General features: G+C 37.5%; 1 protein-coding gene across 1 annotated transcript in view; it reads left to right on the forward strand.

Annotated features, from left to right (window-relative positions):
* MCF2 (MCF.2 cell line derived transforming sequence) overlaps positions 1-15,820 on the forward strand; it is a 129,485-nt gene that overhangs the window by 53,007 nt on the left and 60,658 nt on the right. Inside the window, 2 exon segments of the mRNA XM_036305705.1 lie at positions 4,981-5,095; positions 6,953-7,043. Of these exon segments, the coding sequence (XP_036161598.1) occupies positions 4,981-5,095; positions 6,953-7,043 (206 nt within the window).

Here is a 15,820-nt window from a genome sequence, read left to right on the forward strand (position 1 = left end):
TAATTATGATGTGTCTTGGTGTGGGTCTCTTTGGGTTCATCATTTTTGGGACTCTGCTTGTGTGACTTTCTTCTTCCCCAATTCAGGGAAGTTTTCTGACATTATTTCTTCAAGTAGGGTTTCTAACCATTGCTCTTCTTCTTGTTGTTCTGCACCCCTATTATACGTATGTTGCTTCATTCACATTGTGCCGAAGCTCCCTTAGGCTCTCCTCCTGCCTTTTATTTTTTTTCTCCAATTGCAGTTCAGATTGGATGTGTTTTTCAGCCCTGTCTTCTAATTCACTAATTTGGTCCTCCACTTCTTCTAGTCTACTGTTGAAACCTTCCATAGTGTTTTTTATTGGAGCTATATCATTATTTATTTCCTTTTGATTCTTATATAAGTTGTTGATTTTTCTCATCCATCTGAATTATGAACTGTGTGACCCTTACTCTAAATTCTTTTTCTGACAAATTGTGTGCCTCTGTTTCATTTAATTCCTTTTCTGGCGAGTCCTCCTTTTCTTTCCTTTAGGGGTTATTTCTTTGTCTCCCTATTTTGCTATCACCAAATAATCTTGTATCAAGTTGCACTGGAGCTGTGACTGCAGCAGCAGGCTTGGCGATGGATAGCATGGCCACCAGTCACAGGGTCGATTCGTCGAGCTTGGCGGTGATTTGAGCAGTAGTGCCACCGGGGTTGCTGTGTGAGGCACCCAGTGTTGCTGCGTAGGACTTGGTTGCTCACACTTGGTTGCGGCCCCCAGGGTTGCTACGTTGGGCTTGGTGTCAGCTAGCGTGGTAGTGGCATCTGGGATTGCTGCATAAGGCTTGGCTGTTTGTGTGTGATTGTGGAGCCTGGGGTTGCTGTTTAAGGCTTGGCTGTTCCTACACTGCCATGGTGCCTGGGGCTAAAGTGTCTGGCCGGCAGGATGGGAGCACTCTCCGGAACTCATAAGAGCCAGTGGCCAGGGAGGCTGGCATCTCAGTGTTTGTGGGTCTGCAGCCAAGGCAGCAGGTCCCTGGCCAGAGTGTCTGTAGGGTCCTGGGTGGTGTCTGAGGGCTCCCTGGGTGGGGATGAGGCTGGGCTCCCAGTCATAGCAGCTCTCCCCTGCAAGATGGCGTGGCCTCTGTGGTAGAGCTGGCAGTGCCAGCCATCCCAGGATAGATTGTAGCAGTAGCAGAGGCTGCTTGGCTAGGGGAGCCTGATCCTCTAGTCTCCAAAAGTCCTGCAGAATCTAACTGTCCTTTATGTACGCCCCCCACATGTCCAGGTACTCCCCCTTCGCTCCCTTACTCACACTCTCTCACTCACTGCCATCTTTCCGGCTGCCATCTTCTCCATACTCCTTAAAAATTTTTGATAAAATATACATAAAGAATTTACCATCTTCATCAATTTTAAGTATACAAATCAGTGGCATTAATTACATTTTCATTTTCGTGCAACCATCATCACCATAGGTCTCCAGAACTCTTCATATTGCAAAACTGAAACTCTGTATTCATTAAAAAATAACTTCCCATTCCTTCCTTTCCTAGCCCCTGGTAACCTTCATTCTATTTTCTATGTCTATGAATTTGACTACTGTAGGTACCTCATATAAGTGGAATCATACAGTATTTATCCTCCTGTGACTGGCTTATTTGACAGCATAATGTCTTACAGGTCCTTCCATGTTGTAGCATATTTCAAGACTTCCTTCCTATTTAAGGTGGAATATCATTCCATATTATGTATGTACTACATTTTGTCCATTCATCTGTTGATTGATACTTGGATTGCTTCTGCCTTCTGGCTACTGTGAATAATGCTTCTCAACAGCATTACATAGTTTTAGAGATATAAGCACCCCTTTCCTTTTGACTTGGTCAGATAACTAAGGAAAGTTTTGCTTAAAGACAAACTAATTGCTTTCAGGTGTTAGAGAAATTTGAATTTACTATTAAATAGTATATATTATATTAAACAAAAATTTACAAGTTATATGCATTATTTGCATGAAAATGAATGCTTCTTTAGTGTTGAGAATACATGAAACAAACATTTCTTTTAAGTAGTTTAATTTTTTCTCCTAAAATGATACCTATGTTTTCACATTTACTAAACAAGCATTTACTTTATAGATTATCTTAATTGGGCACTTCAATCTAGCCTCTGCTTTATGATTATAATTAGTGGTAATTGTGAATTAGTGGTGACTTAATGTGGTTTTATGCTTTATTTATTTATTTTTATTTTTAAGTATATTTTTTATTTATTTCAGAGAGGAAGGAAAAGAGATAGAAACATTAATGATTAGAGAAAATCATTGATCAGCTGCCTCCTGCAAGACCCCTACTGGGGATGGAGCCTGCAACCTGGGCATGTGCTCTGACCAGGAATTAAACTCAGGACCCTTGAGTCTGCAGGCCGATGCTCTATCCACTGAGCCAAACCGGATAGGGCTATGCTTTATTTTACAAGTGGTATAAACGTGTGACATACTATCACTGTTGAGTTTGGGGGATTTTACTGAAGCTCACAGTGTTTTCCAAACTCTGTTCCAAATAGAACTGCCATGGGGGCTTATTCCTCACCCACATCCCTCTCTACAATTCCTTTCTTATCTGCTTTTGGTAGTAGTTTTCAAAAGGTTTCTGATTTCTTTTAAAGAAAGGGTTCTCAATGGGGAAAATAATTAAAATCTCCCAGTTTAGAATTAAAATATCTCTTGCATTCTTTAGTTACAAATTTACTACCTAGTACAGCACTTGTAGGTGCACAAGGATAATAAAAGTTTTTAGATTAGTAGATGATAATTTATCCTTATAAGAACCTTGCATTCTTTTCTTTGGTGTAGGTATAGTTTGTCTAAGTGCTAGTTTATTCTGTCTTTAACTAGAGTGCTTACCAACTTACTTGGCAAGTCTGTGTTATCTATATATATAAAAGCCTAAGCAACCAGCCAACCGGCCCTATGACACGCACTAACCACTAGGGGGCAGATGCTCAACACAGGAGCTGCTGAGCGACAGAAACTTTGCAGAGTGCCCTCTTGCACTCCAGGACCCCTCAGGGGATGTCAGACTGCCGGTTTTGGCCCGATCCCCACAGGCCAGGCCGAAGGACCCCTGCCGGCCACCTTCTAATTAATTTACTTTCAATGTGCATGAATCCATGCACTGGGCCTCTAGTATTGTATAAAAGATATAGGTTACATTAAAATATCATACTAGTATATTATTTATATTACGAGTTCTATACTGTAACCTACCTATAGAGGCTCTTTGTTTAGTGATACACACTAAATCTCTTGGTTCAGAGTTATACCATTTTTCCTTTGAGTTCCTTTAAGACTCTTGCTTAGATGCCATAATTCTCCATGATAAATATTCCTTAAAAATTCTGCACTTTAAGTCTATTATATACTGAGGATTTATCATCATTTGATTTAATAATTTGGATTATTTTGATTCAAAAGATAATTTGGGAATGGGAATTCTCACTCAAATTTCTTTTGGTAAAGATTAAGGCAAAGAATTAATTTTATCTCTTTCCAAATGCATTGGAGAATGTGTATTTTGTTGGTTGGAGTGTTCTGTAAATGTCAGGTCATATTAGTTGAGACTGTTGTTCAGTCTCCTTGCAAATTTCCTGTCTACTTGCTCTATAAATAACTAAGAGAGAGGTTGTGGAATGTCTGACTAAAACTGTAGATTTGCTTATTTCTCCTTCTAGTTCTATCAGTTTTTGTTTCATGTATTTTGAAGCTCTGTAATCAGGTATATAAGCGTTTAGGATCGTTATGTCCTCTTGATGTATTTATTGATGTTTGATCATCAGATGATCTTCTTAATATCTAGTAATATTTTTGATTCTGAAATCTACTTTTTTGAAAACTAGCTTCCTTTGAGTAATTTTAACATGGCATATCTTTTTCTATCCATTTGCTTTTAATGCACGTGTACCTTTATGTTTAAAGTATGTTTATTTTAGGCAGTATTGCATATACCTGGGTCTTAATTTTGTATCCAATTTGATAATCACTAACTTTTAATTGGGGTGTCAAGATTATGTATATTTAATGTGATTATTCATATAGCTGGGTTTTAATATACTATTGTACTATTTGTTTTCTATTTGTCCCATTATTTTTTTCCTTCCAGTTTTACTTTCTTGTGGGTTGAATATTTATAATTCCACTCTCTCCTTTGCCATTGTCATATTTTATTGTACATTGAATTTTTATATCCTTATATCTTTAAATCACTTAAATTCAGCCAAGTAAGAATTACAACTAAACCTCTTTAAAAATTTCTATTAGCAAGCTAAATTCTAAGACCACCCTACAACTTTCCTCCTAAAATAATTTTTCAATCACCATTTAGCACTAAATGTTTATTAAGCTAGTATTCTGTGCACACGTGCTAGGCTGGGTTTAGAGTGCAACCTTAAGTATGTGTAAGGCTTATCCCTGCACATAGGTGGGTTTCATTCTCCATGTTCCTCATTCTCCAGGCTGTAGAAAGGGTCATGGAATAGGGTGTACATTTGAATTTTAACTCACAGAGAATTTATGGTAAGTCTTTCTTTGCATTGGTAGGATTTCTATACCATTGTTGCTATTATTGCTTATGTTGTGTCTTCACAAATCTATTAGAATATCATTTATTTCCACTTGCTGTTAAACCGCCAATTATCCACTTTAAATTAAGTCTTAGCATTGCTAAAGAAACAGAGGTATCAACTATATTTTTGATTGTACATTCCATGAAATTTTCTTCTAACTATATTAACTTACTTTATTCTCCCCCCATATCCATTTAGGATCTATTCTGTCACTTTTTAAACTTAGGAGCTTGGTGCCATTTTGGTTTATGTAGAAGTATCATCCTTATAAAAGTTACATTGGCCAAAAACTCTCTCCTAACTGCTCCTTTCATATTTAAAAATTATCTTTCTTGCATTATTGTCACACAAATTATTAATTTGCTTGATTTTTAAATACTGTTTTAGGTGGCCGGGGAAAGGACAATGCTTGGATCATTACATTTCCAGAAAATTGTAATTTCGGATGCATACCAGAAGAAGTGATAACAAAAGTACTGACTTATTTGACATCTATTGCAAGGTATAGCATTTTCTAACAGTTTTCAATTTGTTTTATATTAGATACCCATATGAATGTAATAACACGACAATGGCTTTTAAGTGTGACTTTTATTATTATTGTAAATGATCATAAGATTCACCTTCAGAGCAGATAAGGAATAAAAGGGGAAGCAGTCAGCTAACTAAATAGCTATAAAAATTATATGGGGGATTTCTGAATACAAAATTGAGGGTCTAGAAGTATTTGTCCCCATGAAGAACGTAAGTTGAAATTTACAATAGTATATAAAGCTTCAATATGTGTAAAAGGAAATCTTACTAGCCATGAGTGAGGGCAGCTATTCTTCATTTCTTCCAAGGGTAAAATAAGAAGACTAAATGTCAAATAGACTCAAAAGTGATATTGTAATATATTAGGAGGAACTTATTGATATTGGAGAACATTTGAGACTTGAACACTGTAAGAGGGAATCTTTTTTTTTAATATATTTTTTATTGATTAAGATATTACATATGTGTCCTTGTCCCCACGTTACCCTCTACCCCCCACCCCCCCGCTAAGAGGGAATCTTTCAAAAGCTCCTTTAAAGATCTTATTTAGGTTGAAGATAAATTTGTTAAAGGAAACATTTTACAGTGGCTAACCCTGAAGGTAAGGGGGGCACAAATCTAGGATGGTAAAATTGTGAAGAGTCTCATGGACAGATATCAAATTCTAAAAAACTAAATTTACAGAACACCCCTTGAAGTTTGAAAGTGGCCTTTTTAGGGCAAATATAAATTCTAGCTTTGAAAAGCTTTTGGCTTGGAGGAGGCTTAGGTGCAACTTTCTTTGCTTGTCTCTATTCTGGATTCATCCAATACCTGCTGCCTCCACCATGCTCCTGAAGTTTGACCCCAATGAAATCAAAGTCATATACCTTAGCTGCTACAGTGAGGAAGTTGGTGCCACATATGCCCTGATCCCCAAGATCAGCCCTCTGTGTCTGTATCCAAAATAAATGTTGGTGTTTACATGGCCAAAGCAATTGTTGATTGGAAGAGTCTGGGGATTACAGTGAAACTGACCATTTAGAACAAACAGGCCCATATTGAGGCAGTACCTTCTGCCTCTGTCCTGATCATCAAAGCCCTCAAAGAACCGCCAAGAGGCAGAAAGAAGGAAGAAAAACCACATTAAGCACAGTGGAAATATCACTTTTGATGAGATTATTAACATTTTCTGACAGATGTGGCACTGATGTTTAACTGTATAACTCTCTGTAACCATATGGAGATCATGGGGACTACCCAATTTGTGGGCTGCAAGGTTGATGGCTGCCACCCTCATGATGTCATAGATGACATCAACAGTGGTGCAGTGGAATGCCCTGCTAGTTAAGAACTACAAAGGAAAATGTTTCAAGTAAAGATCAACCAAAAAAAAAAGTTCTGTTAGTCACTAAACTGCATTCCCTAAAATGGTAGACAAAAGATTAAAACATTTAATAATATTTTTCTGAATGAATGAATAAATGAATGATTGTTGGCTTATGATGGATTGCCATGGAAAGTTAAATCTGATGTCATGAAAGACAGCTGTCTATAAGGTTTACCCATACCCATGATTGCAGTATTCCAAATCCATTTTAGTAACCCATCTGCATTACACTGTCACTTGCCTATTTTAAACATTGACATTAATGCTGAAAAAGATATTTTAAATAGTGAGTCATGGAATAAATTGGTTTTCTAAGGTAGCACTTAGTGATAGCTTCCAAATCCCAAACTATCTTTAGTTAAGACATCAAATTAAATGAAATAATCAGAAGTAAGGATGTATCTAGCAAATTTGGATTATTACTAATAAATACATATTATTTTCCTTATTTTGCAGGAAAAATGGATCTGACTCCCGGTTTACCATTATTCTTGATCGAAGATTGGATACATGGTCTTCTATCAAAGTCTCTCTCCAAAAAATCTCTGTAAGTACAAATGCATTTTTAGTAACTTATTTTTGTTTTATGTTATATGTTCTGCTTGTGGGGATATAGAATATTTTAATACTGATGGAGATAAAAAATTACTGATGGAGACAATAAAATAGATGTGGTGGTGAGGCGGGAAAGTAGGAAGAAGAGTTGGTACAGGAGATTGAGCTAAACAACTCCACCCAAAATAAAACCTAATGGGAAAGAATGAGTAAATGGTTCCAGTTATGAGTGGAAGAGACTCATGGTTCCCTATGACTTTCAGAGCAAGGCAAGTTTTTATGGGAACTTTTAAAACTGGAAATAGCTGTATTGTATACTCATTGTAATATGGAAAAGTATAAAGAAGAAAGTTTAAAACAGTAGTTAATAATACAACCATCCCAAAATAACATTTTTAACAAGTGTATCTTTCCAGACTCCCCCCACACCCCGCACCTGGGATAGAGTTAGGAAGTGAGTCACTTATAAAATGACATATATACCTTTTTGGAATCTAGTTCCCAGCTTTCTAAGATCCAGATAAAACAGTTTCCCTAAAGGAAACATTATGAGAGATGCAATCCTGCCCTCAGGGAAGATGATCTTTTACATTGTTAGGCTCACCTGTTATAGTGGCATTGTTTGAACCTTCTCTTTCATAAAAGAGGAGGGTGATGAAGAAACCGTAGACTCCTTCTGAGCTGGCAAGAGTAGGGCTGTCTGTGGAAGTACCATGTGATCAACTTTCAATCAGACCAGAGTAGCTGGGAATCAATATATTTTTTCTTTTGGAGTCTAACATTGTCAACCATCTGAAATTCTGTTTGTCTCCTGACTGACACAGGAGGCCACACCCAGCAGAGAAAGTTGATTTGTGAATGCAAGACAAAAATCTAGGTTGTTAGGCTTCTGAGCCTGGGTTCTTTTTACTATACTAAGTTGCTAACAAGTGTAAAAAATCCAGTTGATACTTGAACAACACGGCTTTGAACTATGTGGGTTCACTTACACATGTATTTTTTTTCGATGAATACCATAAATGTATTTTCCTTCCTTATGATTATCTTAATAAGGTTTTCTTTTCTCTATCTTACTTTATTTTAAGAATATAGTATATAACACATATAATATGCAAATTATGTGTTAATCTACTGTTTATATTATGGGTAAGACTTCCAGTCAACATTAGGCTATTAGTAGTTAAGTTTTGGACAGTCAAAAGTGATATATATGTGTGCATGTATATATATATTAGACTTTGTGGGTGCTTGGGCCACTAATCCTGGCATTAGGTCAGCTGTGTACTGAACTCACATGGTGAAATGAATGAGATTATTATTCTTTTCATAACCAGTATGAATTACTACTCATCTTAGGTAAGTCAGCAACTTGTTTTTTTTTTAAATTTCTTTAACAGGTGTTTAATCATAAGCAATGGAGAGAAGAGTTGATTCACACAAGTTACTCAAATAAAATTACAAAGCCTTGACTTTGTATAATATCTTTTTGCCTTTTCAAAAGTAGTCACATTTTTAAAGTAATGTTGATTCTTTTTATTTCTTTTTTAAAAAATAAATCTTAATTGTTCAGATTATTACAGTTGTTCCTCTCCCCCCCCCCCCATAGCTCCCCTCCATCCGGTTCCCAACCCACCCCTTGCCCTTACGCCTCCCCATCCATAGGTGTACGATTTTTGTCCAGCCTCTTCCCGCACCCCCACACTCCCTTCCTCCTGAGAATTGTCAGTCCACTCCCTTTCTATGCCCATGTTTCTATTCTATTAACCAGTTTATTCTGTTCGTCAGATTTTTTATTCACTTGATTTTTAGATTCACTTGTTGATAGATATGTATTTGTTGTCACTTTGTTGTTCATAATTTTATCTTTACCTTTTTCTTCTTCTTCCTCTTCTTAAAGAATAACTTTCAGCATTTCATATAATACTGGTCTGGTGGTGATGAACTCCTTTAGCTTTTTCTTGTCTGTGAAGCTCTTTATCTGACCTTCAATTCTAAATGATAGCTTTGCTGGGTAGAGTAATCTTGGTTGCAGGTTCTTGCTATTCATTACTTTGAATATTTCTTGCCACTCCCTTCTGGCCTGCATAGTTACTGTTGAGAAATCAGCTGACAGTCGTATGGGTACTCCCTTGTAGGTAACTGAGTTTCTTTCTCTTGCTGCTTTTAAGATTCTCTCTTTGTCTTTTGCTCTTGGCATTTTAATTATGATGTGTCTTGGTGTGGTCCTCTTTGGATTCCTTTTGTTTGGGGTTCTCTGCGCTTCCTGGACTTGTAAGTCTATTTCTTTCACCAGGTAGGGGAAGTTTTCTGTCATTATTTCTTCAAATAGGTTTTCAATATCTTGCTCTCTCTCATCTTCTGGCACCCCTATAATTCAGATGTTGGTATGCTTTAAGTTGTCCCAGAGGCTCCTTGCGCTATCTTCATATTTTTGTATTCTTTTTTCCTTTTGCTTTTCTGGTTGGGTGTTTTTTTGCTTCTTCATATTTCAAATCTTTGACTTGATTCTTGGGATCCCCTAGTCTGCTGTTGGATCTCTGTATATTATTCTTTATTTCAGTCAGTGTATGCTTAATTTATAATTGGTCCTTTTTCATATCCTTTTTTATATCTCACTATATTTCTCAGAGGTTTCTAGAAGATTCTTGAGTAACCTTTTAACCGTGGTTTTGAACTCTATATACAGTAGTTTGCTTTCCTCCATTTCTGTCATTTGTGACATGTTTCTTTGTCTCCGCATTTTGCCTGGTTCCCTGTGTTGATAGAGTGCTTTGTGTGCTAGGTGTCCTATAGGGCCCAGTGGCTCAGCCTCCCTAATTACCTGAGGTGGGCACTCTTGGTGCACCCCTTTGTGGGCTGTGCGCAGAGTCTTGTTGTAGTTAAGCCTTGATTGCTGTTGGTATCATTGGGAGGAATTGACCTCCAGGCCAATTGGCTGTGAGGACCAGTTGTGTCTACAATGGGAGAACTTCTGTGCTGGAGACACCCTTATGGGGCAGGAGTTGCTTCAGTGGGGCTTTGGTGCTCACTGAGTCTGCCCCCTGAGTGTGTCTCTTATGGATGTGAAGAGTTGTAATCTGGATGGTCTCCCTCTGACCACTGGGTAGACTGGGTCTTGGATCTCCAAGGAGGTGCAAAGTCAACCACTGCCTGAGGCCACCCAGCAGAAGCTACAGAGATCTGCAGATTCCTCCTCTTTGTTTGGGGTTTGGAGGTGCCAGATGAGGGGCTGCTGTGAAATAATGCAGGCTGTTGAGGAGCCTTAGGCCTTCTTTTGGAATCTCTGGGATTCTCTGACCCAGCTACAGTTTGACAGGTTTTTAGGCGGAGAAAGGCCAGGCCATTAGTATGCAAAAGCCTCTGTGCACAGCTTGGGTGGGGATGTAAATTGGGTGGGGTGGGGTCTCAGGGAATCACCAGGGTGGAGCAAACAGCAATGGCTGCCAGTCTGCTTTGCCTTGGAGAGGTCCTGGGGTCTGTGTCCCACACCCCGTACAGGAGCAATGAATACTGCAAGCAGTTCTGCGAGGAAGCTGCCTTCACGTTCCAGCCCGATGCCAGACAAGTACTGTTTCTCTCCGTATGAGTCTGGGTCCCCAAATTTTCACCTGCAGCTGGAATTCAGAGCAGTTGGGAGCTTGTATCTTCCTCCCGATTGAAAAAGACAACAGTGTACCCAACTGCCAGCCCCTTTCGCGTGCCTCCATACCTCCACACTTCCACCTTCTGCTGGACTCAATGCACTTTTCTCTTTCCTTCTAGTTGTAGAATTTCCACTCAGCCACCCTTCCCGTGGTTCTGGATGATATTCGTTTTGTCTTTTAGTTGTAGTTTTAATGTGGTTGTGCGCGGCAGCAAGTTCAGGTGTTTACCTATGCCGTCATCTTGGTTCTCTCCAATTCTCTTTATTTCTTGGTTAAGTACTCTAGGCAGGTGTCATAATTGTCTTACAGATGAGGGAATTACATGGAGGTACACACTTTGGACAGGTTATGTGAGGTCAAATAGCTAAATAATATAAAGAGGCAGAGCAAAAATTGAATTTTCATGAATTTCAGTTGGTGCCCTTTCCCCTCCTGCTTTCTATCAATTTCCAAATGAATTGTGGATAGTCAAATAAATTCAGTGTTTTTAAGAAAAAGGTAAAATTTCTTTGGGGATAGTAAATCTACCCTCCATATACTGTTGAGCCCCATCAATGGGGCTAAATGAAGTAAAGCTATTTTGTATTAATCAAATTGGTTGCTTGTAATGGAGTCTTGTTTTTCCTAAAAGAGAAATATAGGACTCAGTTGTGATCCTATTGATTTGGGATTAACATAGGAATACTGACTTGTTTTGGGGAGGTAATGCTCACCTTTCTGTTTTTTTTAGGAATGCTGTCTTACTGGGGAAGAATGAACCATGTTCAGCAAAGAGTTGGGCAATCAGGGTACCTTTATTCTCATAACTGCCAAATTGATGGCACTGGCATGAAGTGGGGGGGGGGGTATAGGTGTAACTGGCTATAGATTATTTTATGTGTTTCTTTTTAACATTTTAAACATTTCTGCTTGCGGTAGTTTCTATACCTATACTCAAGAGCACATTAATTATATCTCAACCATTAATAGCCATTTGGCACTGTTTGTAATAAAGGTAAATGCTGGATACAAACTAATTTCAAGAGCAAAAGTTAGCATTCAGAAAGGATTCTGGTGAAAATTGCCATTGTATAGATAGGTGTAACTGTCTTTGGTATATTATTTTAAATGAATGAGTGTCTCTGAAATAATTTTATGATTCAATTTGAAGATCTCAATATGTAGATTCCAAAATATGCTATGCAATTAGGTATACTTCATAATTCATGATAGGAGACAAGCTTTTTTTAGTTACACATTTTGGGGAAATATTAATTTGGGTGATAATCATATCCATCTTAAAAAATTTGCATGTTATGTTCTTTCTAGATTATTATCAGGAAAAAAATTAAAATCTGTAAACTTTCACAAGGCTTAAACACATAAGAGAACTTAGTTAAAAAAAAACATAATTGAATTTTAAGTCACAGACCAAGGTAGGTAAAGGGTCAAGGTATCAGTTAATACTACCTTCACAAAGATTCTTAGCATTCCACCTTAAAAATCAAACTGAGCACAGGAGAAAGCCAGTCCCATCAAGCCCTTAGGAGGAGAGTCTTTTTTTCTTTTTCCTCCACTCTCAGGACATGCCTGACTATCTTGAGAAGTCCAGCATAAGCTAATCCATGAGGTTCAATCAGGCTAAGTAATTGGGGATGTGTCAACTCTGAATTACAATGAGCAGCAGGGAAGGATTTGTCAGCTGACTAATCAGGGATAGTGGTTTTCTTATAGTGCTGCCACGCTGGTAATGGAAGCAGCTACAGCTAACGGTAGCTTTGTTTGATAGAGATTTTTGGCTGCCGCTTTTCAATACCCAAGAAGCAGCTCATATTTCATCAATGTTTCATTGACAATTGGAAAAGAAGAGTGTCATTGTGTGTAGACGAGATGGCAGAAGCAACTCCCCCGAGAGGCAAGATGAGGTTCAGAAGGAATGCGGTAAGGGCTCTGCCTGCAGTCCTGGAAAGCCTGTTCCCAAGTTCAAGTGCAGTAATGCTGCAGCATGGTGCTATAGCACAAACTGCTGAATGGGGCTTTTAAGGACAGATAAGAGAATCAAGACTTGTATTTGCATGAATTGCATTGATGTGATTTACTGTGATGTTGACATAGGGAAACATAGAATGTAATTTCAAAATCTAAATGTAATCAAGTTTTTATAAGGAAGTACTGTTAGTCAGTTATTTAAGACTGTATGAACAATTTTGAATCGTTTGGCAGAGTAGCTTTAAGTCACTAGTTAAAATAATTCTGACAAAAGGATTCAGTCTTTCACCATGGTCAAGTAGAGTATGATATAATGGATAAGGTCTGGAGATGACTTCATCAGTATTTAAAAAGGAAGCCTTTCCTGGTTGTTACTATATAAGTGAAAAAAATGTAAAGGTTAATGATTCAGTCTTTCTGATGTTAATTCTTCTCCAAATTAAAACTTTAAAGATATAGAATTCTAGCCTGTTGACAACTTTTAATATTTTTAAGGAAAAAAAAGAGTGACTGACTTTTCATTATAGGCTAGAATTTAGAAATCTCTCCTTGCAGATATGTTTCCAACATTTTTCTACCTAAAATCCTACCTTCATTAGCTCACTTATATACTAAATTCCCAACAAATTTCTAAAGTTATATTTAGATATATTTGGGGGAAATGCGAAATAAAGTTAGCTTATTTAACAACTAACTGGTTATCAACAGTTTTCTTTCAAAACTTAAGATAGCATTATTGACATTATAATTTAAAATGTAATGCTTGATCATTAAAAATACTGAGACAACACACACACAAAATAAGAAAGTAAAAATCAGACATTAAAAATGACATTTGGAATCAAAAGTATGATAAGGGAAAAAACAAATAAGGATTTTGTTACTGAGTGGGTGAGTAAATGTGTTATATTCTAAAAATGCTCTTACCACAGAATGCTATTTTACAATTACAGTTTAGGATATGAATCTTTATTTTGACAAAATGGTATCTTCAGCTCTACACATGAATTTGTCTATGGGAATAATAGGTCCAGACTTTTAATAGACAATTTGTGGCGCACAATAAATGCCTGTGTAGGTGCTTTGCAGTATTGGGTACAACTGACAATTAGTACTTTTGTTATCAAAAGTAACTGCTTTAAGCTTTCAGAAAGTTCCTACCTAATTCATATATATATATATATTCTCAGTGCTGAACTTAGTTTTAAATATATATGTACATATATATTAATATACACACAAATAAATACAGTACACAAATAATCATTGAATAGACATATCTAGTACTGTGTTACACATAATATAGATTACAAAGGTAAGTATGGAGTGGCTACTGAACTGAAAGAGTTATCTAGTAGAGAAGGTAGGACATGTTCATACAGAACTAATATGAAAGAACTTCTAGTTAGTGGGGAAGGTCTTATAAAGGAGATGATATTTGGGCCTTATTCAAAAGCATATGTTTTTATTACCTTTCTTTGTTTCTTCCATTATTCTCTTAAACATTTTTTTTTATTGTTTAAAGTATTACCTATGAATCCTTTTTTCCCCCATTGACCTCTCCCTCCTCATTCCCATCCCCCCTGCACATGCCCTCACCCCCCCCCCCCCCCCGCCACTGACTGTGCCCATGGATTATACTTATATGTATACATACAAGTCCTTTGGTTGGTCTCTCCCCCCACCCCCCGCCTTCCCCCTGAGGTTAGATGGTCTGTTTGATGCTTCTGTGTCTCTGGATCTATTTTAGTTCATCAGTTTATGTTGTTCATTATATTCCACATATGAGTGAAATCATGTGATATTTATCTTTCTCTGACTGGCTTATTTCGCTTAGCATAATGCTCTCCATGTCCATCCATGCTATTGTGAATGGTAAGAGTTCTTTCTTTTTTTACAGCAGTGTAGTATTCCATTGTGTAGGTGTATCACCATCTTTTAATCCACTCATCTGCTGATGGGCACTTAGGCTGTTTCCAAATCTTAGCTATGGTGAATTGTGCTGCTATGAACATATATCCTTTCGGATTGGTGTTTCTAGTTTCTTGGGATATATTCATAGAAGTGGGATTACTGGGTTGAATGGGAGTTTCCATTTTTAACTTTTTGAGGAAATCCCATACTGTTTTCCACAGTGGCTACACCAGTCTGCATTCCCACCAGCAGTGCACGAGGGGTCCTTTTTCTCCGCATCCTTGCCAGCACTTGCCATTTGTTGATTTGTTGATGATAGCCATTCTTACAGTTGTGAGATGGTAACTCATTGTCATTTGATTTGCATCTCTTGAATGATTAGTCCATTATTATCTTAAATGAATTACTTGAAGAGGCCCCTAGGAACAAATATCTTAAAATGAAATTTATTAGGTTAAGCCTGAGCGCAGAATTATAGTGGAAGACAAATTTGTTTTGCTTACGTGGATAGTGCTTGACCAGAGTGAGAAAACTCAAACTCATCTGGTGACACAATGGTTTAACCTTTGAGGATCTCTAGAGTTGGCCTTATTCTGTAGGCTATGATAGGTAGTACCCAAAAGGATGGTACAGTGGATTTAAAGTCCAAAGAGAGAATTAAATTGGTTACTTGTTGGAAATTGCAATGACTGTGGCCAAATGAGAAGGAGAAGATGAGAACGGATATGTGACAAGAAAGACAAAACACAAGGAAGGAGTATTTCCCAGTTCTGTACTGCCCCTGAGGTCACTTGGCAAGTTTTTTGGTGACCTGTAAAGTAACTCATACTTTCTGTATTCTTTAAGTGTGGGGTGGGGTGTGGAAGAGTGTGGAGGTAAGTAGATCATGGCCTTGGAAACTCTTCTCTATAGCTTGAGGTCATGAAATTTTCCCCAGTCTTTTCTAAACAGATAGTTTGAACCTTATTAAGGTCAAACACATGCCAACAACTCAACATTATGTTATTTATGATATTAGATTATAATAGTTTTGTTTAGTAGGCTCCATGATATCGGATTGTTTCCAACAATTTGACTGTTAATATTTGTCCCATTTTATAGATATCAATGTCAAGTCATTCCTAAATGCTAGGCAGCTAGTCTGAGTGTGCATTCAGTCTATGCATTGTTAAGTATATGTCCTGAAAAGTGTTATGTATCCTGAAGAGAGCTTGCCCTTAGGATTCAGGAAGGCCTGAGTACC

This window comes from Myotis myotis, unplaced genomic scaffold (genome assembly GCF_014108235.1).
Source record: "Myotis myotis isolate mMyoMyo1 unplaced genomic scaffold, mMyoMyo1.p scaffold_m19_p_4, whole genome shotgun sequence".
Lineage (NCBI taxonomy): Eukaryota > Metazoa > Chordata > Mammalia > Chiroptera > Vespertilionidae > Myotis > Myotis myotis.